The sequence below is a fragment of the Odocoileus virginianus genome, chromosome 9 (assembly GCF_023699985.2).
Source record: "Odocoileus virginianus isolate 20LAN1187 ecotype Illinois chromosome 9, Ovbor_1.2, whole genome shotgun sequence".
In the NCBI taxonomy this organism is placed as follows: domain Eukaryota; kingdom Metazoa; phylum Chordata; class Mammalia; order Artiodactyla; family Cervidae; genus Odocoileus; species Odocoileus virginianus.
In genome coordinates, this window is record NC_069682.1 from 14,725,805 (window position 1) to 14,750,350 (window position 24,546).

General features: G+C 44.5%; 2 protein-coding genes across 7 annotated transcripts in view; one reads left to right on the forward strand and one right to left on the reverse strand.

Annotated features, from left to right (window-relative positions):
- Positions 1-1,804: 1,804 nt before the first annotated feature.
- NUDT5 (nudix hydrolase 5) lies at positions 1,805-20,629 on the reverse strand. 6 transcript variants are annotated; one of them, XM_020893180.2, is made up of 10 exons: positions 20,260-20,414; positions 13,891-13,995; positions 12,457-12,524; positions 8,687-8,736; positions 7,282-7,389; positions 5,657-5,752; positions 4,986-5,087; positions 3,542-3,550; positions 3,357-3,410; positions 1,805-2,044 (listed from the first exon to the last, which is right to left on the reverse strand). In XM_020893180.2, the coding sequence occupies exons 2-10, from the start codon at positions 13,948-13,950 to the stop codon at positions 1,935-1,937; spliced, it is 657 nt and encodes a 218-aa protein (XP_020748839.1). In that variant the 5' UTR covers positions 13,951-13,995; positions 20,260-20,414; the 3' UTR covers positions 1,805-1,934. The 6 variants fall into 6 exon arrangements, 5 of the variants coding, with proteins under 5 accessions (XP_020748839.1, XP_070328080.1, XP_070328079.1 ...); XR_011489345.1 differs by lacking the exon at positions 1,805-2,044 and adding an exon at positions 2,311-2,480 and having other exon boundaries at positions 3,357-3,550; positions 20,260-20,415; XM_070471979.1 differs by lacking the exons at positions 1,805-2,044; positions 20,260-20,414 and adding an exon at positions 20,469-20,629 and having other exon boundaries at positions 3,366-3,550.
- Positions 20,630-20,719: 90 nt separating this feature from the next.
- The window catches only part of CDC123 (cell division cycle 123), a 42,163-nt gene continuing 38,336 nt past the window's right edge, over positions 20,720-24,546 (forward strand). The window contains exon 1 of the mRNA XM_020893170.2: positions 20,720-20,882. Coding sequence (XP_020748829.1) covers positions 20,809-20,882 — 74 coding nt within the window. The 5' untranslated portion in view covers positions 20,720-20,808. The remainder of the gene's footprint in view (positions 20,883-24,546) is intronic.

The window sequence follows — 24,546 nt, forward strand, 5'->3', positions numbered from 1 at the left end:
GAAATATGACCCAGTGTTACAGTTGTTTATCCCCAGAGAAGGTGGAAATACTGCTTTTAATCTAAACTTTCAACTTGTAAACACTGAAACAAGAGGACCAGCCAGTGAAAACAGATTGCCACTTCTCAAACTGACCAACTTTCCAAAGCATAGCCTTTGATACGGAGAACATACACTGCGTTAGGGGGATATTCTAGGATTTAGCTGTCAGTTCTAAACTGTGACCTAAGGAAAAGGCATAAAGGACAGGTGGGGTTACAAGTCTCTCCCCTCCATCAGCATTTTAGAGTAGCTTTATCAGTTGCCATGGGAGTGGTCTTGCAAGAGTTGGCCTGTTTGGAGATGGGTCTGTGCTTGGGCCTGCGTATTTTCTGTGTCCCTCAGCGCCTCCTGATTTTGAAGGAGTAACGACAAGAGCCTTGAGTCCTCACGGGAAAGGACTACAGTCTCTGGAGAATCATGATGCCAATGATTAAAAATAAGGACTTTTTTTAAAGGCACCGGGGGAAAGCTACCATTAGAGCAACTAGCTGGGGCTGAAATCTTCACAGTATTCATACAGAGAGGAGACGATACATACAGTTCACTGGTTCCACAATTCTTCCCATCCTTGTTTAGGAAATACAATATAAACATCTATTTTTGCTCATAAAAATACCTCTAGGTAAGACAGTGAACCTGTAGACAAACTATATTCTGGCATTTTTGTCATCAGTCCCCTGATTTTATGTGGTTCTCAAGGGCCTGGCTGACCCCTGGGTCCAGGGCTGGAAACAAGATTCAGGGGAAGCCAATGAGAACCACCCAGAGAATTATGCACCTAAGAGGCAGTAATGCTGGAGACGCTGGAGGCCACACAGGAGCCAAGCTTGAGAGGTAAGAAGATGGCCAGTGACACTGGTGTACCTTGAGGATGGGGGGTGGGATGTGAGCCAGAAACAATCCCCCGTATGTTCCTTTAAAGAACATACATACTTGCTCACCATGTTGGCTACACTCATGGTTCAACACCAAGTGAAAGAAAGTCGCTTAGTCAAGTCCGAGTCTTTGCGACCCCATGGACTGTGGCCCACTAGGCTCCTCTGTCCATGGAATTCTCCAGGCAATTCTACTGGGGTGGGTTGCCATTTCCTTCTCCAGGGGATTTTCCCAACCCAGGGATCGAATCCAGGTCTCCTGCACTGCAGGCAGATTCTTTACCATCTGAGCCACCGACAGTGCCCCAAATCATGTAAATCTTGATGCCAGGGATTTGGTTTTTAGAAACTAAGTACTTTTTGAGGTGAGGATAGGAAATGAGATTCTAAAGTATATACACATGCTTGAGAGCAGGGCCCTATATTTTTTTATTAATGAATCTACCATTTTTCATTATGTAAGAGCTGGTCAACCTCCTGCAGGTAGGTGGCTGTTAGGGACATCTAAGTGGAAACATCTGCTTACCACAAATGTTAGTCTTATCTTAATCTCTGCTATGCAGATTAATTCCATATAGTAGATAATTCAGTCAGGAGAGGCCAAAAAAGTCCCTATACAGATAAGAGCTTAAAAAAAAAAACCTGACACCGTAAATGGTTATTTACATACATAGTTTTTAGTGGGGACTGGGAAGAACTGACCTAATTTGGAATTCAGGACTATTCTCATTATCTCTTGGATTAGATTAGAAAAATAATAGCTTTTTTTTTTAACAGCTGGATTTAACATACCAGCATTTTGTGTTCTTCTCTGTTAATATGAGCTAGAGTCTGGCATTTAAATGATGGCTACAGCTTACCTGTAATTACAATTCCATACCACCACATGCATTCTGTGTTGTTTTATTTTAAGAAAAAGCTAATTTCAATTCTCCATTACAACTAAGCTGATTGTGAAGTCTCAGTGAAGGAGGCCTGGTGTCCTGTTTACAAAAGGACGGCTACTGTCCTTCGGCCTTAAAACTTCAGGAAGGGCACCTCAAACGGCTTCGTGTTTGCGTGTTTCAATGCCAGAGCGTAGGAATAGACTCTGGCGTCCACCGTCAGATGTTCTTCAGCTATCAGAGCTAAAGGAGGTGAAGAGCATAAGTCAGACAACCAAGTGGAAAACGGATGGTGATGCCCTTACCAGTAGCCAGTGGTCACCGAGCAGCCACTGCGCGCCGCTCCTGTGCCAAGTGCTGGTGACAGCGGCGATGGACAAGACACTTTCTGCCTTCAGGGACCTTACTCTAGAACTCTAGCGGAAGAATACAGGATGTAAGAGCAGAATCACGTCTCCAGCATGAGACAAGAGCAAGGAACAGTAGGAACAAGAAAAGACGAGCACATATGCCGCGTGATGATTTTAATGTTACAACAGTGAAGCCTTTTAAGTTTACAGATCCATCCAGCACCTCGTGGACGGCTCACTACAGGGTTCTGCTGCTCTGAACCACCCAGTGGTGATGACTCATGCATCCTCTCCACGGTCAGGGACACGTGTTTCACGTGGAGGTGAAGCTGTGTATCCAGAGGGACTGGAGTGAGGTCTCAGAATCAGACCTCAAGGGGCTTTCGTGAGGACTTCTGTTTTACTCAGATGGCAATCTGCCCCTTGTTTCCCAGCCACTTGCTCAGGAACAAGCTCAAGAGACAGTCTGACCCTCAAAGACAGGGTTCTGTCTTGCTCATCTGTCCTGGCTGGGGGTGGGGTGGGGGTAGGGAACGCTGAAAGCTATCCTCATAGCAAACTGAGCTCCAAAGTCCTTCTGGCCCACTTCCCAAAAGTAACTTGCTGAATAAATAACGATTATTATATTCTGATGCTAGTAAAGGGGCTTTCTTTGCCCCTCCACTTCTATACCTACAGATTCCTCTCCACCATCCTCAATATTCCGCCCCAACAAGGCTGGAAGGGAAGTTAGCTGGAAACAAGACGGAAGGAATTTTTTTAAAGGGATATTATTCTGATATAAAAAAAGAAAATAGAACATAACCTTCAAGCATCTGTGTGGCAACATTATCCTGTTTAGTTTTACTCCTGCCTTCTTAAGAGGCAGGGGCTGTCTTACTGTTCCCATTTCATGAGAAATAAGGGACCTGTTCTGAGTTGTAACTAATACAGTCAACTGAGCCTCAAACCGGTCCGACCTGTGGGCCCCAGAGCTGTGCTCCTGGTGACGGCGGCCGTGACTTGGACTTGACATGGAATGTTTTGCTATTTTCAAATGCCCTGCCACCCGGAAAGGAGACATCATAGGTCACCTGCAGTTTTCTTAGCAGTTTCTAGGTATTTACTTTAATGAGGAAAAACAAAGAAACAATTACGTTTAGTTCCCCATTTGTTGGGGTTAGGGGTGGGAAAAACAGAGAAAGGTGATAATCAAGAGTGCTTACCCTCAAGTCTATTCAGCAGGTCATTCTTTGGTAAGGAAATTACTTCCACAAATTCTAAACAAACAAAGTACAAGTGAAAACTGAGCCAGACGCCAGGTGAGCCCACCCGAGCAACTCACGATGCCTCAGCCACTCCCGCTGCAACACCGGCGCACAAGGCCAGCCCCCGGGGTGTGACGACGTACCTCCATCTCCTGAAAACACACAGAAGAGGACATTTCAGCAAGGCCCAGCATGGTCACACACTGCACGGCTTTTGTGCAAGCCATGACAAAAAGCCTACAAGAGTTTAACAGAAACCTGGGCCTCTGATTTCACTTATATACATGGTTAAAAAAAAAAAATCCCAACAGTACAATGTTATTCTTTTCCAAATCAAATGTTTTAATAGCCAAGTTTAAAGCATATTTTGTGATATATATATATATACACACACACACGTGTATATTTTTAAACTGTTAAGATATATATAAAACTTATCAATTTGACCATTTTTGAAGGTACCAATTCAGTGGCACTGAACACATTCACATTGTTGTGCAATCATGAGAACATCTGCATCATCCAGAACAGAAAGGTGGTGCCCACTGAACAAGAATTCCCCATCCCCCACTCCTTGGTGACCTCGATTCCACCTTCTGTCTCTATGAAATAGGTAGGTATCATAATATACAGCTATCTCTTATCAGTGGAATCACAATATTTGCCCTCCTGTGTCCAGCTTAATCTCACTGAGCACAATGCTTTCAAGCTTCACATATCTGCCTGCTTCACTGCTTTATGGCTGAATGATATTCCACTGTAAGAATGGGCCACGTTTTGTTTACCCTTCTGTTAATGGAAACTTGGGTTGTTTCCACCTTTTGGGTATTGTGAGTGATGCTCAATGTCCACCTGTCTATTGGAGCCCCTGCTTTTGATTCTCCTGGGGATTCACCTACGGATGGAATTGCTGGATCACAGGCTAATTCCATGTGTAACTCTCTGAGGAACTGCCAAACTCTTCCTCATCATGTTACATCCACTAGTTTGAAAATTGAGCACTTAAAAGCTGCGATGGGAAACTGGAAACATTGAGGAACAACTAAAGGGCTGGGAAATGGAAGACCTCCATTCACACATGATGAGGTGATTCTGTGTCACCACTACCGTCTAAGGGGTGGGAGAGCACATGGAACTGACAGGCATTATGGCCTCTGAATCCAAGCCTGCTAAGAAACAGGGGGCAAAGAACTTCCCCAAAGCTTCACTAAACATGGAACTCAATAAGGAATAGTTAATATGGTGCCGTGCCATAGCATTCCTGCCATTCTTACAATATATAGAGAGAAATCGGAGTGATTCTGAAAATTTTCACTGATCACTATTTAAGGTCCGTAGCTCTTAAGTGGGAATAAACATCATACAGAAAACATGGAAATACCTAATTTAACATTTTATGTAAAGCATAAAAATCAAGGAAGTGCTGTGAGAAAAGGGCTAAATACACAAAATTAAAAAAATAGCCAAGTGTACCGACGAAGCATCTGTGAAAGACCATTTATTCTATTAACAAAAATCAAACTAGTAGTATGTTAAAAGATATTCAGTGCAGCGCAACCACTGTCAACGCAGCCAGTGCCCACGTACCTGGCTTTGGCTTAGGCCTTACATTTTCAGCGTCATCTCCATTGATAGTTACGGTCACGATATGTGTGGTACAGTTTGACAAGCCTGGATCCATGCACACAGCTGGGGAGAGAGGCAGCAGGTCACTTTTCCAGATACTAGTGAGATATCATTTATCACTGAACTGTCTCTGGAGGAAGAGTCAACTTGTGACTCATCGTTAACATGGAAGTCACGTAAGAGAACTCGTTTCTCCTATTTGCTTAGTACACACGCTGTCAGGCTGCAAAGCACATGTATAATCAGTACTGATTTTCCCCAGAGTTCCTGAGGGAAGTCTGGTAAGTCCTAGAGGTTAGACGTAAAATCCTTGCACCACATCAAGAAAGTCCCCTAGTAACAAGCATGGCATATGGATGAGAAAAAGCTTAGAATGTGGAAACCCTGAAAGGGACCCTAATTTCATAGTAATTCTCCAATTTCAAGTCATTTTTGTTCAGCGGTGCTCTCATGGTGGGGAGGAGGGACGGGGTTCACTTACAGATGACCAGCCTTCATCTAGACTTTGTTTTCAGTGAATTAGCCAAATAGAAGCCACCTGAATTTCCGACATGGAGAACAGTCAAAGAATAAACTCTTTAACACCCAGAATGATCTGACCACCTGGCTGGTTTTGTGAGAGCAGCGCGTACCTGGAGAGCAGTCAGCAACATCGCCCTTGTAGCCGGTTTCCTCCTCGAGTTCCCGAAGAGCAGCTGCTTCTGGGCTTTCGTTGTCATCGATGAGACCTGCAAGCCCCAGGCATGTGAGAGTGGGACAGGGAACCCCCTGCTGCTGAGCTAGGTGCCAAGAACCAAGAGGTCTGGGAAAAGTGGGTGTGCAGATAAAACTGACTCAGGTTCTGATCCATTATAGAAAAAACTAAAGGCAGAACACTCCGGGCAGATTTAGTAGGCTCTGCTTCTCATGTCTGGCCCTAGATGCTTCTGTGAGCACTTTAGCGTCAACACTACCATAGAGCGTGACCTCCGGCACCGGCAGATTCGGCTAGGTGCGGGCCAGCGGAGGTCTGGTCGAGTCACGTCACCACAGTGAAGGCGTAGGGACAGTGTTACCCATCTTGCTTTCCTCCCTCAGAGCCACATGGAGGCCCTGTAGGGAATCACCAGTGTAAATGACTCCTGGGCAGGAGACGATGGGAAAGGACGGAAGCAAAGGCCAGGGGTTGGCGTGGGGTGGGGGTGGGGGAAGATGCAGGTACCACTAGTTCACTGTGAGGAGGGCAGCAGCGTAGCAAGTCCTTTTTTCTAAAAGGAATTTTTAAAACGCTAAGAAAAAGTGAACATGGGTTAATTACTTTTTTTCTTTTTTAAACTAAAATGGCATATTTGTCCTATTTTTGGCTACACCAGGTCTTCACTGCAGTGCTGAGCTTTCTCTACTTGCAGCAACTGGGGGTGACTCTAGTTGCGGTGCGAGGGCTTCCCATTGCAGTGGCTTCTCCTGTTGCCAGCTCCCGGGCTCTAGAGCACAGGCTTCAGAAGAGGTGGTGCATGGGATTAGCTGCTCCATCGCACGTGGGATCTTCCTGGACCAGGAAGGGCTTAAAGCCCTGTCCCTGCACGGGCAGGCGGATCCTTAACCAGTGGGCCACCACGGAAAGTCCCTCAATTACTTTTAAAGTTATTTCTTCAGTGAAATGTCAAGGAAATGAGCAAGAAAATAAACCTGTTACTTAATGTGTTATTATGAGGTGGACTGAAAATATATAACTTAAACCACTAACAAGAAATGAGACCTCATCTCTTCACACGGAAACAACCCAATGAAGTCCTAGAATATGTACTGCATTCAATTCTAGATACCTTCTCTAACGACTGAAAAAATATTCAAGTTGAAATTAAGACAATTTCCTTGGCCTGCTTAGGTATGGGAGTATCACGGTATCTTTTACATTCAGTTTTTAAAGAGCTGGGCGTAGTTATTGCATAAATTTGCCAGAGGCAGATTGCGAGTGATGGAAAATGAAATACTTTTGACAAATTAAGGAAAAGCAATGACTCAAAGAGGCTAGAAAGAATGTTGCTAGGAAGAGGGCAGGCGGCCCGGAAAAGTGAGCTGTGACACCTCCATGGATTTGCGGATCACTGGGGTGTGGCCTGGAGGTACTTCAGTGCACGAGTGGTTTTGTTTTACTTGCAACCACATGGACAGATGAAAAGCTGTTAAATATTTAAACACCACTGTCCTCAGGCTCTGCCTGGGCTTAGTCCCACTGTCCCCCAGGGGTGATTCTCCCCCCAGTGCTGTTACTCACCCGCGGGGAATTCTAGGCAGTAGCCTCCCATCGGGGGTCGGAACTGCTTCACCAGAATGATGCATTCGTAGTGAAGGGTTCTCTGCAACACAGGGATGATTGCCACACCTGCCGGCAGGAAATAGAACCAGGGAGACCCCAGTGGAAGGTCAGCAACGCCAGTGGTTTTTGTTTAGAGCAGTCTAACTGAAAGCCCACCTTTTAAGAAACACTGCAGCTAAAGTCTTTCTTGTATTTGCCATTAGTAATAGGAAGTTAATTTAAGCTATAATACTGGCAGTTAACTTTGGAAGTTATTAAGAAAAACAAGGAAAAAATAATGACCCTTCCATGTTGTTTAATTTTCTTTTTTATAAAATAAAACTTTATTTTATAAAATAAAAGATTTTTATCGTCACCATTTCTTTAAAAGAAAATCACAACTAGAAGTAAACATTTAGCCCAGGGGCCAGGACAAAATTTCCGTCTCCATGAGCCTCTGTGGAGACCATTTCTCACCCAGCTGCAGACAGGTGGCCACATAAGTTACACAGATCTGTGCTCTTAGATTTCCTTTAAGGAATAAAGAGAGTAAGTTCCATTGTTCATAGTCTATGTCAGCTACACTGAGCTTTATTGTCTTAGATAAAAGAAAAGCCTTTTCTCCCAAGTTATTTGGCCTTCACACCAAACCCAACCCAAAGGCCACTGGATGGTGGAAAACACAACTGCTCAGGGGGACCACTCAGCTCCTCTCACTCTCCTAGCATGAAAAAGGCAGCTGCAGCAGCTACTCTGTCTGCTTCTAGGAAAACCAGAACACAGAACAAAGTGCAAAAATAAAAGGGAAAAACGAGAAAGACCTATTGCCCAACTTCCCCTAGACCAGAGGTGGTTTTCAGAACTGTTTCTGGGATATTTGTAATCAAAGCATTCATGCCTGGAAGGGAAGGTGGACTGAATGAATAGTCTTTTCCTAATTCATTGCCTCATTTCCTCAAAGCAAGTGGTCACTACTATAAAGCACATAGTAGTAGTGCCAAGTAAGATTTCCAAACTAAAGGCTCTCACCTAGATGCTCTGTCCAGAACACAAGGGGATTTCTAGAAGTCGTAACACATCTAGATAACAGCGTGTGGCTTCAAATTACACTGACTTATGTTTGGCTCTGAGTAGGATTACATTTTCCCTTCAGAAACACTGTTCTGAGCCTATGTAACAGGAACCAGAAGTTACTTATAAAGAAAGCTCGATTTAGTTATATAGTGTTGCAAACAGAACACCAGAGTTAAGGATGAAAGATCATATGTGAAGACAACCCTGCTCTGAAGTCGTGGTTAGAGTAAGAAACCGTCCTACCCCCAGGCTCCACAGTCATGTGTGGGGACTTGCTTTTGGGAGAGTTCTAACAGGTCTGCACTCATACCGTCAGCCGACTGGCCTTTCCTGGTTGTCCGCTTCACAGTCTCCCATGTTCTGTTCGGGCAGACAAGAAAAGGTGAAAGCATTAGTGCTGAAGCGGACACTGTTCGTCGGTTTTGTGTGTGTAACCAGCACCTTACAAGTTCGAAGCATGCACATGTGCTGAGGATAACGGCCAAGAACACCACACAGTAAAGAGCTGTATCGAAAAAAGAGCCAACTGTGCTTTCCCATAGGTTCTAAAATTACCTAGGAAATCCACTGCTGACTACATCTAACCCTCTGCCTCTGAGTGGAGGGCCTGCTCTTCACCTGAGCTGCCTTTCCGATCAGCTCACAAGTCATTTACTTGAAACACTTCAGTTTGGATCACGGATCTGCGGTGAGTAGCACAGCTGGTGATCTAGCTTTGAAGGCCACGAAGCAGTCCGTGCAAACCCCGCCCCTGTGCAAATTCCAAAGGACACTGCATCATGTGGACCACTGAGACAGTTCTGTACAGGGGGGATTTTAACACCAGTGACCCTGAACACTCAATTTAAGAAATTTACTATTTACTAATTGAGGGATTAATCCTCTTCGGTGAGTGCTCTGCTTTGCATTTGTGAGATACCATCAAGAGGAAAACGTTCCCCAGAAGAATAAGTGGGGTGAGAGGTTCCTGATCCCCTCTCGCGGCCTTATTCCTGACTAGCTATTTGTCTCAGGGAATCTGGTACTGACAACCCAGTTACTGGCACAATCCTGCTGTTTAAAGGTTAGGGAATTTCTTCCTCACTCTCAACCTTTTGATAGAGAAAAGCAGTGGTTAGAGATGAGGGTAAGGAAGCAAACAATTCTGGATTTAAAAGGAGGAAGACATCTGAGTGGACCCAGGGGGAGAAAGGCGTCCACATCTGATGTCAGTTTGAGAGTAAGTATAAGAGCTGCTCCTCAGAGTAACCCTCATACCTTTTATCCGGTTGTCCTTAAGGCTTGGACCTTGCCACGTTTCTATGAAAAAATGTCAGATATTTAATCCAGTTTAAAAAAAAAAAAACTTTCTGTAAACTAGATCTTTTAGTATTGTACCCAAGTTCTAAAGGGCAAATATGTCAAAATGAATGTGTGACAATCAACAGGACCACCATGACAACTCACAGCTGCCAACATTCCTGTTAGTAGCAAGAAGCCAACCAACAAGCCACTCTGATCAGTCAGTGAAACAGGTCGCAAGTGACAACACCTGTTGGCCCAGTCCTCGCGGCCTCTTAGGGTTAGTCCTAAAGACTGAAGAAGATAGCTGGGAGAAGCACTGAAGGTCCCATCCCAAATACACTAGGAACAAGGGAAGCAGAGAGAGGAGCATCATTATAGTGGTTAAGATGAAGTAAATGAGCGGTATGGAGCCACAAAATAGATATGTTATTTGTAAGAAATCCTAGAACAAGAACGTCCCTGAGAGCTCCAGTCATCTCCAAGAGACTCGGAGAGGAGAGCTGTCCACCTAATTGAGTCAGAAACTCCGTGTCTCCACTTGGTCACCAGGTGACCCCACAGTCACGACCTCCTGGTGACTGTTTTCTCACCTGTAAAACCAGAGAACTCAGGGTACGTTGTCTTAAAAGTCTCTAGTAGCTTTAGAATTCTGATTCTGGTCGCTAGGTTGTATCCGACTCTTTTGTGACCCTCTGGACTGTAGCCCGCCAGGCTCCTCTGTCCATGGGATTCTCCAGGCAAGAACACTGGAGTCGGCTGCCGTTTCCTTCTCCAGGGGTTCTTCCTGACCCTGGAATCGAACCCATGTCTCCTGCATTGGCAGGGAGATTCTTTACCAGAGCCCTGGGAAGCCCTCCAGTTGAGTTACTGTTTTTAATGTTTGTTATAGGAAAGCCTGTTTCACTTTCTTCCCCCTAGGCAACCAACTCCAAGAGGTAGGCAGGGCACCAGAGAATGAGCTCAGCTCTGTCCTGAATGCTGATAAAGGGACACAAAATTAATGTCTCTCCCCAGATCAATTCTGTACCCTCATCCATGAATGAGAGTGGGACAAAGAATTCTCTAGCTGCAGTTTTCTTTTGTACATGCAGTGTTTTATAAATGTATAAATCATAGCCTGTTCTAAGTGCTCTGAAGCCTGACAATCAGGTATGAGATGTTAATGTCTCACATGGGAGCTTCTGGAGGCCACAGGGAGCCCTGTGTATGGACGGATGGGGAGGAATGTGCTGTCAATAGGCTCATAGTGTAGAGCCTGGAGACCCCAGAGCCCACTCCCCGCTGCTGGAGGAGACTCTCCAGAGGTTGAAACCGAATTGAGAGTATTTGGAAATAGGTCCCACGTGATTCCAAGGCACATCCCTGATGAAATGAGGATGGGGAGGGTGACAGTCGACACGTACCCTTCACACTGGCCAGTGTCAAGGGCTCTATTTTGTGTCATAAGCTTAACTCGACAGGAAAGAGAACCCAACTGATCTGGGCAGGCTGGGCTCTAAGATCTGGCTACGTTTTCACAAGTGTAAGCGCACTGGCCATGTCACCGAGGCTTGGACCTCCTGGCGTCTCTGTGGCCTAGTCCTACCCAGCCGGCTCACTGCTCTGTGGATGGGGCGAGCTGCCGTCAGCTTTCTCACTTTGGGTTGGACCGTGCTATGGACATCTTAATGTTTCCCACAGCTCTCCAACACTGGACCTTGTTACTATTTTTTGCTACTTTAGTACATATAGTCAAAAGTTGTTAAAATCACTGGCAAGTCCATGTACTTTAACACTGATGAGAGGTGTATTTGTTACCTTACGAAGAAACTCTATACTTTTATTTGATCACTTAGAAAAGTTTTTATATTAATGAATTTATATCATATAACCTGGATACTAAACTTAGCAAAGTTTTCCTACTTTCTCATTCTCCTTTTTCTATTTCACTAAGTAAATGTTTATTTTAACACATTTTTCCTGATAGTTATTAAAAAATCGATAGATATTAAAAAAATGCTGAATAGGAAAGGTGGAAAAAAGACTAGTCACATAGCTGCCATTATTATTTTGCTACAGTTTTCCTTCTAGCCTCTTCTTACACATTATTTGGCAGAGTTTAAAAAGCATTAGAAAAAAAGCATATATCCAATTTCCTATTTTCTTATCAGCTTATGAACTTTTCTCATACCACCAGGTTATCATCATGATCTGCTTTGGAGGTGGTTGTACAGTTTCTTACCAAGTATATACACTGTAATAATAATTTTTCTCTTTTGAAGATGTTTAGATGCTATTTTTAAGATGTTCAATTTGTCCTTTAAAATAATTATGATGGAAATTTTTTCATGCACAGATCTGACTGCAAATAATTTTCTCAGCACAGTATCAAGACACTGCAGGGGCCAGACTCCAGGAACTCCCTCCCTACTCCCACATTTCTTTATGGCAATTGGTATTTGCTTTACAAAACTTTCCCCCCTCAACTTACCTTTCCATGAATAAGCATAAACCTGCACGTTTTATCCCAAACCCAACAGTGTTTTCTCTTACATTCTAATTCAGAGATGAAAAAACTGGTTTAAGAGGAGGAACCTGTACTGTTATTATTCTGCTGCTTTATCAGCTGAAATTAGGCTTGGCCCAAAAGTTTTAGGTTCACCGTAATCTACTTGAGAACGGTATTAAAACAGCTCAACTAGATTCTTTAAGACAGAGCTTACAGTGAGGAAAAGATCAATGTTTATGCCAAACACTAAATAGGGACCCCAAGAATCCAAATCCTGAGCATTTTTCAAAAAGAAAAAAACAGCTTACCTTGTTTTACCAGTAGGATCTCTGTAAGTTGTTTTTTCAAGTTTGACCCATTTTCCTTCTGAAATTAACTAAAAGGAAATCAGACAGTAAGTTGGGAAACTTTCAAACTGAGCTGTTTTTTGTTTTTTTATTCTTTCAAATTTTTTGTGGCTCTCAATGATGATCTTTCCCCCTCAAAACCTGTCCAAGTTTTCAGTTCAAAGTAGTAAAAGCGGTTTTTCTGATGGTGGACCTGCTGTTGTGTGGAATTCTGGAAGTAGGATTGAGAACTGAAGAGAGATGAGAACTCACGAATTCTGGGTCGTGGGGAGGTCTGAGGAGGAAGGGGCTTTCTGGGATGCTCCTAACCTCTCCTCCGACCTGGTGCCAGCCACACAGGTGTGTTTCAGGGTGTGGACCCCAGTGGCATCTGATTGCCAACGCCTACACGGCAAAGCCGACTCCAGGGACACCATGGCCGACGAGCACATCCCCCGTAGTGACATGGGTTTACCACCCAGCCTGACGGGCACCCAGCATCATTCCACTTCGATGCTGAGGAGGTTAGGTTGCCAGGACTAGCTTACCTACAGACTACACTGAGTGAGTGCAAAGGTTCCCTGTGTACACAAAGCAGCAAGTGGCCTTTTTCTAAGTATTCTATCTTTTACTTGTCGCCAGCAGCAACCTAATAATTATTCAGCAGATCTGTTCACAGACAACACAGAAATATTTTTCAATAAAAAAGAATTCCAGAAAGATGTCAAGCTCAGAGTTTCAAAGATGAAGGATTTAAAGTCTGTCCTCTGCAATGGTCCCCGCAGGAAGAGACTTTTTAGAAGGTGAACTGGATAACATGCAAGACATATTCCAAACTTAGGTTTTTCTTGTCCTTAGGCATGCATATTGAGGCCACAAATAGTTTACCAATACGTGATATTTAGGACAAAATGTCTAAGCCTTAAAATTCACATATGATTTATTCTTCTATCCAGGGAAACTTCCAATGAAAACTGAAACAACAGGTCCTGCTGTACAGCACAGGGAACTATATTCAACATCCTGGGATAAACCACATGAGAATATGAAAAAGATGTGTGTGTACATATATATATTTAACTGAAATCACTCTGCCATACAGCAGAAATTAACCCAACCCTATAAATCAACTATACTTCAATAAAAACTAAATTTAAAAAGATAAGTAAAAATTGAGTTTTAAAAATCAACAGTCGAAACCCATTTTAAAAACAGCCTCAATTTCACTAATACATATAATGAAGAGACACTACTGCTATCACACAAGAGCCAAGTGGCCCCGAGTCCTTAAAAGGAGCAGGAGATATGTTTAAAAACTACCTTGAAGAATTAAAAACAATCATTTGAAACTGTAAATTTCTTTTAAACTCAGCTTTACGTGGCAGAGGGGAAGGGAAGTAAAAAGACAATGTATACCTCCTCTGAGATAATAGACTGTTTGGTATTTCGGGAAGAGCCTGCTGATTCCTGTTCCATTTTCACACTGGTTGATCTTTACAGTCCACAGGAAAGAACCTCACGCTGCAAGAGAAAGAGACTGGCTTAGGCTACATTAATTTTTCTGAATTACACGTTGTCCACAGGTCACTGGGCAAAGTATTTACTTAAATGGGGGAAAACCCCGGGTCATCAAAGCTGCGTTCCTCTGCTGAAGGTGGGGGAGAGCTGCCAGCTGCCCCGAGGTGGAGACGGAACAGGAAACGCAAGACCTCTAGAACAGACGGGAAAGAACAGAGAGCGGCCCAGTGAGACCAGTCCACAGCCTGCCGTGCCCGAGGTCTTCAGAAAACACTTTCCAAGGAGAAACAGAACAAAGGCTGTACATCGTCGTGCCCCATGCCCACCCCTCAACTGCCATCCCTTATCAACTCTTTACAGTGAAACTTTGTATTATACGGGCTGGCTGCTTCTCTTTCCCATTTATCTCTGTGTTAATGTATATGCCATTTTAATAACTGAAAACTGCATAGTTCAGTGGCCCATCCAAAGTTTCCACGTGGATCAAAGTCACAGCTGCACATAAAGAGTTAACCAGAAACACAATCTGTCAGCAGAGAGCCCTGTCCAAGTGGCTGTGGGCCACGACTTCTGTTGTCTCTCTCATGCATTCCCTCAATTCCTGTATCCTGAATGCCTGAAAGTCTTTTTTATACCCCCAAAGTTGATTGATAACTTGGCTGCAGATACAATTAAGGGCTGAAAATCATATTTGGAGACCCTTGCTCAGTGTTTTGCTTCTGAGAAGCAAGCTGGCTGCTGAGAAATCTGGAGTCACTGATCCTGGATCTTCTTCAATGTGACCCCATGTTCCTCCTCTGGAACCCACAGTTGTTGAGGTCCAATGATGCTGATGTGACTTGTAGGGGATTCCAGTGGGTCCTTTCAACCTGGAAACTTCATTCTGTGCTTCCTTTTATTTTTAAATACTCATTTATTTGACTTTGCTGGGCCTCAGTTGTGGCATGTGGGATCTAGTTCCCTAACCAGGGATGGAATCGGGGCCGCCTGCATTGGGAACATGGAGCCTTACTGGACCACCAGGAACTCCCCCATTCTGTGCTTCCTTAACTGAGCACTTCACTGATAATCTCCTCCCCTCTGTTCTCTTTCAGGAAATAATACTTAGCTGTCGGACTTCCTGAACTGATCCTCTGTCTCAGTAACAAACTAGTAAGCTACATGGATGCTGAGACACTTAGAGACCATCAGTTAGCATATTAATTCTATGAATACAGCAAAAGAAAACAGGCAGCTGTTCCTTTGAAAGTGACCCAGATGGTAATTATTAGGTGAACTTTTAACTGGCATTGATTTAGATCAGACAAACAGTTTACATCATTATAGACAATTAAAGTGGCAGGCTGCCTTGGATGAAAACGTATCACAAGTTAGTTACTACTTGTCTGCACCTGAGTGCTCCATACCCCGAGGAAAGAACTTTATCCACCGAGATTTTTATCTTCTTGATTTCCATTTCCTTCTATTTATAACATATATATCAGAGAAGGAAAACTTCCCCCCCTTTTAGTTCTGACACTTAAGAGAAAGTGACTCTCAGGCAACCAAGCAACTCCCTTCAGTGCACAACAGAGTCTGTCTCGGATGGTACAAAACGTTTGGATTAAGTCAAAACGTTTACCTCCTCTGAAAGTGACTCTGACCCAAGCTTCTTAAAAGCAGAGAACTGCAGTCCTCAGAGGAACAAGCACCACCAGAAGGGCAGACGGGAAGAGCCAGACAAACTAATTTTCTCTATGGAAAGATTCTTAATCTGGATGCCCAGGGAACAAAATGGTCAGTAACACATAATTTAGAAGAGCACAGAGGTCCTCCTCTGACCCCCATGCGAGCATCTTTAGGGGCAAAAGGGCAACTAGTTCCTTCGGATTTACACGGAACTTTAAGGTATTTGCATTATCTGCTGAGGCTCCTTATGTCTCTCTTTATAGCTGCCCTCAGATCTTCAGATTGTTGATGAGTTGAAAAACTAAAAAAGCCCCATTCTCGTCCACTACTCATTTAACCAAGTTAGCTAGATTCAAGCACAAAACAGTCCCAGTAGAAATCAAAAATCGACCTTTGGTTGGCAAATGCTAAGCCAGAAGCAGTTGTTTCAAATAGACTATATTTTTAAATGTGTAAGAGGTCTAGAAAAACAAAAAACAAGCTCCTGACATAAATTACAAAAAAAGAAAGAAAAAAGTGGCTAACAGGGCTGGGTAATTGCCTGGAATGCAATCAGCCCCAAGGGGAAACAGCTATCTGTGGCAATCTATTGACTGTGTTAAAAACAAAAACGGGATTTAAGAGTGGTTTCAGAAAAATACTCTATACTGCTCGACTCCCAAAATGTCCATGATTATGAAACCACCTCAAAAATATTACTAAAACAAAAAGAGTATTACTCTCAGCACCGTTTCAGTCAGGGACAGAAGCTGAATGGTGCAGCGTGGGGCTGGTCACCACAAACACAGACTTGCAGAAACCAGTCAGCGTTCTATGCGTGGCTGCACCTCAGGCTCCATCACACAGCCAGAGAGCTTTCCTGAGGGACTGGTGCTATTTCGAGATTTAAAAGTTTAATTCAAATTGTATCCATTTCATTAGCTAGAACTGAAGGTCATCTACATTTTGCCAGTAGGTGTATGTTATACAAAAAACCCCACAAAAACTCCCTTGCACCACGGACAGACGAGCCTGGCCGGCTACGGACTCCTAGGAGTCCACGGGGTCCCAAGGAGCAGGGTATACAGCTGGGCGATGAGGCACACGGTACACCTAATGTTGAGTGCCCTAATTCACAGAGTATGTTTTCACCTACTTTGGTTAAAGAGGTGAAGGTCTATGATGAGCCAGATGTATGATTTTTCCAGGGCACAAAAAATGAGGGAAAATGTCACAGGATTCTTAGAACTCCTGCACAGTGGTGGGCAGCAGTGGCAAACTACTCTGTGAACATGGGCAGTTCACAAGTTCAAGTGTATTGCAAGCACGAAGTGACCACGATTCCTGCCCCAGGGGACCTTACACTGGAGGACACAAATAGCCATAAAGGCAAATGCCTGCCAGAAAGACTATGTGACGCCAGGGTGTTTTAAATGAGGCACAAGTCACATCCACTCAGGAGGCAGGGAAAAGAGTAAAGACTTTTTAAAAAGGCGACTGTTAAAAGGCAGTTTGATACTAAGCTATGATTTAGAGACCAAGAAGCCCGGGAAAGCACTCTGAGAGGAAGGATCCACGTGAACAAAAAGCAGAGATACTGACTGGGGGAAGGGTTGAAAATTTACAGTTCAGCAAGCTCTGTGGCTCTCAACCTTTCCCTCCCCACTCCCTCCAAAAGAAAGCCAAAAACAATCCCTTGTGTAAGGGGCGATGGTAACATTTATAAACACATTTCCAAGGGCTTACATAGATTCGGCTGGATGCCCACCCTTTTCCCCATTTGCAGACAAACAAAGCACTCAAAAACCCTAACCGGCAAGTCACACTCCCGTTGTTGGGCATGTTCCTCTTGGGGTTGGGAGAGAGATAAATGATCGCCTTTTTACAACAGCTGGATTACCAAGTTAAGCAAGAGTAAGATTCAAGAAGTTAAACTGAGATTCTCAGAAGCCAGACTGTAGAGTATGCGGCTCCTCATCATTCAATGATTACCATACCTGAGTCCCTGCAGTTTGCTGGTCTTGCAAAGTGAAGCAAAACTCAGAGCAAGAAATCACACACTGGTTAATCTCCCTTAGCTAATAGCTGAATACTGTAAATACCATCTAGACTCAAGCAGGCAGTTTTATAGATGGAGAAATCAATAAGGCAACTTGAAAGAAATTAAGAGGGAGATCAATTTTTGCAAAAAAATTACTGTAATTGTGTTAATAGGTACGTCTAAGATTCCATTCTAAGTTATTTCAGAATTATTACACAGAAAAACTACTTGATGTATAATGAACAAAGTATCATTAATGTAGTTACATTTAATATTCTTGGTTGTAACTATAAAACTAAAAAATTCTTAGCTTTTTAAAGGATTATATACATGTTGTTGTAGGTCACTAAGTCGTACCTGACTCTCTGCGACCTCATGGACTGCAGCGGCAGGACGGCTTCCCCGTCCTTCAGCATCTTCTAGAGTTCACTCAGATTCATAACCATTGAGTCAGTGATGCTACCTAACCATCTTATCCTCTACCACCCTCTTCTTTGGCCCTCAATCTTTCCTAACATCAGGGTCTCTTGTAAAGAGTCAGCTCTTCGCATCAGGTGGCCAAAGTATTGAAACTTCAGCATCAGTCCTTCCAATGAATATTCAGGGTGGATCTCCTTGCCATCCAAGGGACCATCAGTACTTTTATATGTGTATATATATATTGAGGGGGGTGGCGCTGCACTGCAGGGCAATCAGGGATTCCAACTTGGGCCCCCTGCTGTGGAGTCTTAACCACTGAACCACCAGGGAAGTCCCTGAAGATAAGATCTTGATGGGTACTTCTTTTGTACCGCCTCTGGTAAGATTTTGGTATCCACCTCAAATGGATTTGCTTCAAGTGAGTTCTTTGCTGACAAAGATTATCCTTACATGATGAAAACTTCCTGTAGTTATTTTGATCATAAAGGAAAGCCACTGAAAGTATTCTTCTTTCTTTTGTTTTTCAGTAGGTGCAGGGGTTGGAATGGGCAGGAAGGGAACTAACATTTTACTGAAATTATACTACTTGATGATTTTTGATCATTTATCAGGTGATTTACAATCATTACATTTAGTTCTGGTTAAGCAAGAGAGACCTGACTGTACCTACTCTTGGGAAAGTTAACTGGTTATAGTCACATGGCAATAAGACCAGTGAAGGACCTCTTGTAATAGCCCAGAGAAGAGAGAACATAGGTTTGGACTACAGTGGAGCAGCAGTAAGCAAACAGATTAATTCCTTGCAGATGAGACTTTTTGCTTTTCTTAAAACAGTTTCTGGGGATGCCAAAGCGAATTCTAAGACGGAGAGGATCTTAGAGGAAACGGGGAGAAAGGGGTGGCGCAAGAGCAAATTTGGACACAGAGTCTGAGATGCTGGTAAGATATTCAAGTGGAGAAAACCATCAGGCAGTTGGAAATACTAACAAACAATACTAGTCATGTTATGGATTCAGAGAAGGAAATGTTTTATCATTATTTCATTTGGGATTAGTCAATAACCCTCCCCCCATCACTTTGCCTACTTTGCAACTGAAGAACAAAGATGGGTCAGTAAGAAAGTGCAATTTTAAGCAGATATCCAAAATGTGTGGCCTTAGGGAAAGGTGCCTGGGGACAAGCCCAAGGTAGGTAACTCTAAGAAGCAAGGTGAAGGTCAAAGCTGCCCAGTCGCGCTGGACTCTTTGTGATCCCATGCACTGTAGCCTGCCAGGCTCCTCTGTCCACAGAATTCTTCAGGCAAGAATACTGGAGTGGCTAGCCATTACCTTCTCCAGGTGATCTTCCCCATCCAAGGATCAAACCCGAGTCTCCTGCATTGGCAGGCAGATTCTTTACCGTCGGGGTCACCAGGGAAGCCCGTAAGTAGGGCTAGGTTTAAAAGGTGTTTCTCAGCACCTCGTCATTTTTCATTCACTTTAGAAATAGAAAGTGAACGTAATTTTAAGTACTCTACATTTTGGTCGCCTTCTGACACTTCCTTGCGTAAGGAAAACAACAGACGATAAGGTAATAGGGGAGGAAGAGGAGGAAAAAAGAAAGTTATTATAAATTCGACTAGTATTCCTTACGGTCTTATGAATCCAGCACGGTATGGGTACGGATACAATCGGGCTGTGTTTTTGCAAGCTACTACGTTTAAGAGGATGGAATAAATGAACTTGACGCTCAAAAGCGACATCTCACTTCACCTCACCTCACCCCTTCTTTCTTCTGTCCTCCAAATTTACCTCCTCTTACCACTTCCGAAGCCTGACTCCCGGGATCGCAGAGACGGGGCTCCTTCCCTCTCGTTCATAGCCTTCCCGACGAGGCAAGCGGGGGCCGTGACTCCCTCCGCAGATGCCTCCACGGCGGCACTCACACTAACAGCTCACTGGGATGTTCGCAGTTTCCCGGACCCCGAGGAGCCCAGTTCTCCCACCCCAGTCCCCGGTTTGCCTCTGAACCTGCCCCCCTCCCCCTTTCCGCGCCTCGCGGACGCAAACCGGGTCCGCAGCCCCGGACGAGCGCGCGGCTGTCCGCACGCTCCAGGTGTGCTCCCTCCGTCTCCCCGCCAGGACCCCCTGCATGTGATTGGCCCGCGCCCAGTTACCTACTCCCAGGCGTGCGGCGAAGGGATGCGGACTCCTTTAGGAAGGGGGAGGAAAGGAGAAAGCACGGGTCCGAGGAAACGAGGCTCAGGAGGTGCAGCTCCACGGCAGGAGTCGCAGCCGCACCTCGCGGCCAAATGAGACGGAGGATGCGCGCTCGGCCCCTCGCGGCACCCGTAGCAGCCCTTGCCAGTGACCTCGCCGCAGAAAATTACCTTCCGGAGCAGAGTCCGCCTCTAGGCGGTAAGGGCTGCGTTTCGCTATTTACAACCCTCTTCGGAACTCTTCCAGAATTCCTCTCCCGCGGCCAGAACTTTGTGTGTGTACACTAAAAGCACGCCCAAGGTTCTTCTTCTCTGTCGTGTGTGTGTGTGTGTATACACTAAAAGCACGCCCCAAGTTCCTTTTTCTCCACTCCTTCCTCCTTGCCTCACAGACCGGAAGTGTCCTGTACCAAACCAGCTCGGCGGGCACTTCCGGGACGGGAGAGCAGGGTTCCGGGAAGGTGCAGGGAGGAGAGGGAAAGGCATCGGCGGCGGCGGCGGCGGCTGGAGAATGAAGAAGGAGCATGTGTTGCACTGTCAGTTCTCCGCGTGGTACCCGCTGTTCAGAAGCCTCACTATCAAGAGGTGAGACTGGGGGTTACGCTGGAGCAGTGGGCAAAAGGGGACTGCAACATTTGGGGCGAATCCCAGCTCCATCAAAAACAAAACAAAACAAAAAACTACAGGCCCGGATGGGAGCGCCGGCGCCAGATTTCGACCTCCCAGTGGTCTTTTAGAGTCGGGAGAGGAACGAAGTCGATCCATGCTTGCCGCGCGTCGTGTTGTGCGTCAGGGAGGGTGCTGGGCAGGTAGAAGAGCGACGTCGTGGCTCAGTGAAGGTCAGAGGCGGGCTGAGGAGCAGGTGAAGCTAGTTCAGGCTTGGGAGTTCACCATTCCTGCCTTTAGAATTGCCAGTGGGGGAAAGTGATCAGCGAACTGGGTAGTCTGGACTTTGCTACTGACTAACCCGCCTAGGGGTGGGGGCTTAATAGCTTTTGGTCCCTGTCAAATGAGAACAGTGAGACCCAGCCTCAAATTCTGTTGTGAAGCTCCAGTATGATAGTGTTAGTGAAAGCCTCAGTAGAGTATGCTGATGCGAAGAGCCGACTCCCTGGAAAAAGACCCTGATGCTGGGAAAGAGTGAAGGCAAAAGGAGAAGAGGGCTGCAGAAGATGAGATGGTTGGATGGCATCACTGACTCAGTGGCGTGAGTTTGAGCAAAGTCCCGGAGACAGTGAAGGACAGGGAGGCCTGGCGTGCTGCAGGCCATAGGGTCGCACAGTCAGATACGACTTAGCGACTGAACAGCAGCAGCAAATGTATTGTTAGGGAAGGAAGCCATCTGGAAGAGGAGTGGAACAGTATTTGTTTTCTAGTTCTCTGGCCCACAGCAAGGAATGCGTGCCCTGTTTGCAGGGCAAGCAGAGGATTAACTGTTTTCATCCTTCACCCGGTCATTCAAGGTAATGTAGGCAAGGCAGCTAGGAGGACATCCCCAAATGTTCAGAAGCAGCTGTGACACCTGGAATGTGATGCAAGGGTAGACTTTCCCGTGCTAAGGTGAGTAGCTCAAAGAAAGTCCTCTGTGGGGAGGACTTTCTGTCTTTTGTCCTGTCCCCCTTTGGCCCTAGATTGCTACTAATTAGATAGCAACTGTTCCTTCCTTTTCATTTTGGGTGCAGAGTGTGAATACAGAGAGGGAAACTTCAGATCCTGAGTGTTTGAAAGAGCATAAGGAGGTTATTCATAAGACAGTTTTTTCCTATCCTGTTATTCATACATGGAATGGGCTCCCAAGTTATCCAGGGTGTGATGGAGGTTAGAACAGCTCGAAGGAAGATAAGCTTTGCATTTGAACATGGTTGGAGTAGCTCTAAAACAAGGAAGAGCTTCAACAGCAGCAGTGGACGTTATCTTCTTACAGGATGTATCAATCCTCCATTATCTTGCATAATTGAAATAGGCTTAGGGTCTGAGATGATGCTAGAGTTATTTATGTCATGTCGGTGTGACAGAAGGTATTTTTGTGAACCAGTCAGGCATTTTCACACAGAGTTCACTCAGAAGTGCCTTGTATTTTGTGTGCAGACACCTTTTGTCAACTCAAAGAAACTTTTCTTTGCTTCAGCAGTGAAGTATAATGGTTAAGAATTGGACTCTGGAGTCAAGACCATCTGTCTTCCTTGGGAATTTTGGTTCCACCAGCATCTTGTGAAAATGGCTTAATCTCTGTAAGCCCCATCTAGAAAATTGAGAAAATAATAGGATTGTCATGAGAATTAAATGAGATAAAGCATTAAAAATGCTTGGCACCCTTTTTGACACAAACACACAAAAAGCTGCTGGATTTTAATGTTTTTGATTTAACCAAAGCTTAAAATAGTTTTAGTTCACTTAAAATGTGTGCCATTCATTTGAAGCTGGGAGTGAAAAGTAAACCAAGGAGGGGGATTTTCTTACCGGTTCACAGCTGAGCTGTGTTGCCTGAGAGTTTTCCGTGTCTTTGCACTGTAACTCTAGTTCTGTGGAACATCACTCAAACGCGACATATGGCACGATGTCCATCCACGGCCCAGGTCACTCTGGTGGAGTTGTGTTAAGTTTGTCGTTGTCATTGTCAACTTTAATGCCAAGAGACCATGTTCTGGTTTTTGACTCAGCCTATATTTGTCATTTATTAATCATGGTTCTGAAATGATTATGCAAGTAAGAATACAGAATCTTTTTTTTTTTTTTGACACATCCTAGAACTTTGACTCAGTCTAGTAGCTAGGTGACTTTGGGTCATCCACTCTACCTTTCTAAATGTTTCTTTCCTCAAACATGAAAGTTTTATGAATAATCTCCTAAAGGCTCTTTTAACCTCCATTCCATTAGAGTAACTTGTCTGTGTGTATAGAATTATATCGACTTGATGGAATAGGTCATTACATTTTTTACATCTTCCAGTTGGGCCTCATGGATTCTTTTTTCTTTTAAAATTTCATGTATTTATTTTTGGCTGGGTTGGGTCTTTGTTCTGCACCAGCTTTTCTCTAGTCGCAATGTGCGGGCTTCTCGTTGCCGTGGCTTCTGGTGTTGCGGCGCACAGACTCTGGAGCGCCGGGACTTCAGTAGCCGCGCCGCCCAGGCCCGAGAGCGTGGGCTCAGTAGTTGTGGCGCTGGGGCTTAGTTGCTCCACGGCATGTGGGATCTTCCTAGACCAAGGATCGAATCCCTGTCTCCTGGTTGGCAGGTGGATTCTTTGTCACTGAGCCACCAGGGAAGCCCCAGCCCTCCTGGATTCTTGGCTGTGTAGTCAATTTCAGTGACCAAAAAAAAAAAATTTAAGTTCTTTTCCAACAGTTGGGTTAAGTATGCCGGGCCATGGCTTGTTTATGACCTCAGTTGCTGAGGCACGGGTCCTTTTTCTTGAGAGTTTTGGTGACGTTTGGTACATCTGTACTTGGTACAGCGCTTACATTGTACTTGAGGTTTTTTTTTCTCCTTTTGTAGCTTTTCCCACTCCTAGGCATTGAGTTCTTAACTAAGTCATCTAAGATTCCTCCATGGCAAACGTGACATAATTCAGGGTCACATCATTAGGGTGACTTTAGAACTGTGACAGCGGGACACAGGGACTCATGAGAACTGTCAGTGTCGGCTCATACTTGTAAGAGCTGTAGGCCCTCCAAAAAGGAAAAATATGCAGAGAATTCACAATGGAATCAAACAGTAAATAGATATTTTGAATGCAATCAAGGGGCGATGCAGCCTGGAGGGAATGAGACCCGAGAATTAGCGTAACTCAGAAACAAGGGACGTGGACTCTGAAATCACCTGTGGACTCAGAGATGTCACTGACATAGAAGAGGGCTCTCTCTGCTCTCATCGTGGTCGGGAAAATCACCCTAGATGTCTGGGAATGGTCATTTCTGTTGATACTTCTCAGTCTCAGGCCTCTGAGGAGGTAAACTTCAGATTCTCTTGTAAAGATCATGTCTGATTCTGTTGGGATGACACTATTGGGTGAGTATCTGTAACCCCAGGAAGAGCTAGAATTAAATATAGAGGTGAGGAAATCATGCAGACTTGGAATTTTTTCCCTGTTAACTTTAACATCCTTAAGAATTTGCCATTTTGAGGACGGTTAGTATATATGTAACAAATTAGCCTTGTGTTTCTAATTTAATTTGTGTAATTGGTTTAGAATTGTGATACATTAAAACATATGGGAAAAAAATTTTAAGTGTTTAAATAGTGTTGGAAC

Excerpts from the sequence above, each read along its gene's own strand:
- NUDT5 (XM_020893180.2), bottom strand. The coding sequence starts at position 13,950 with ATGGAACAGGAATCAGCAGGCTCTTCCCGAAATACCAAACAGTCTATT. Across the intron at positions 5,753-7,281 it reads CTGCCTAGAATTCCCCGCGG|GTCTCATCGATGACAACGAA; the intron begins GTGAGTAACAGC and ends TGGGGCTTGCAG. Across the intron at positions 5,088-5,656 it reads TGTTGCTGACTGCTCTCCAG|CTGTGTGCATGGATCCAGGC; the intron begins GTACGCGCTGCT and ends CTCTCTCCCCAG.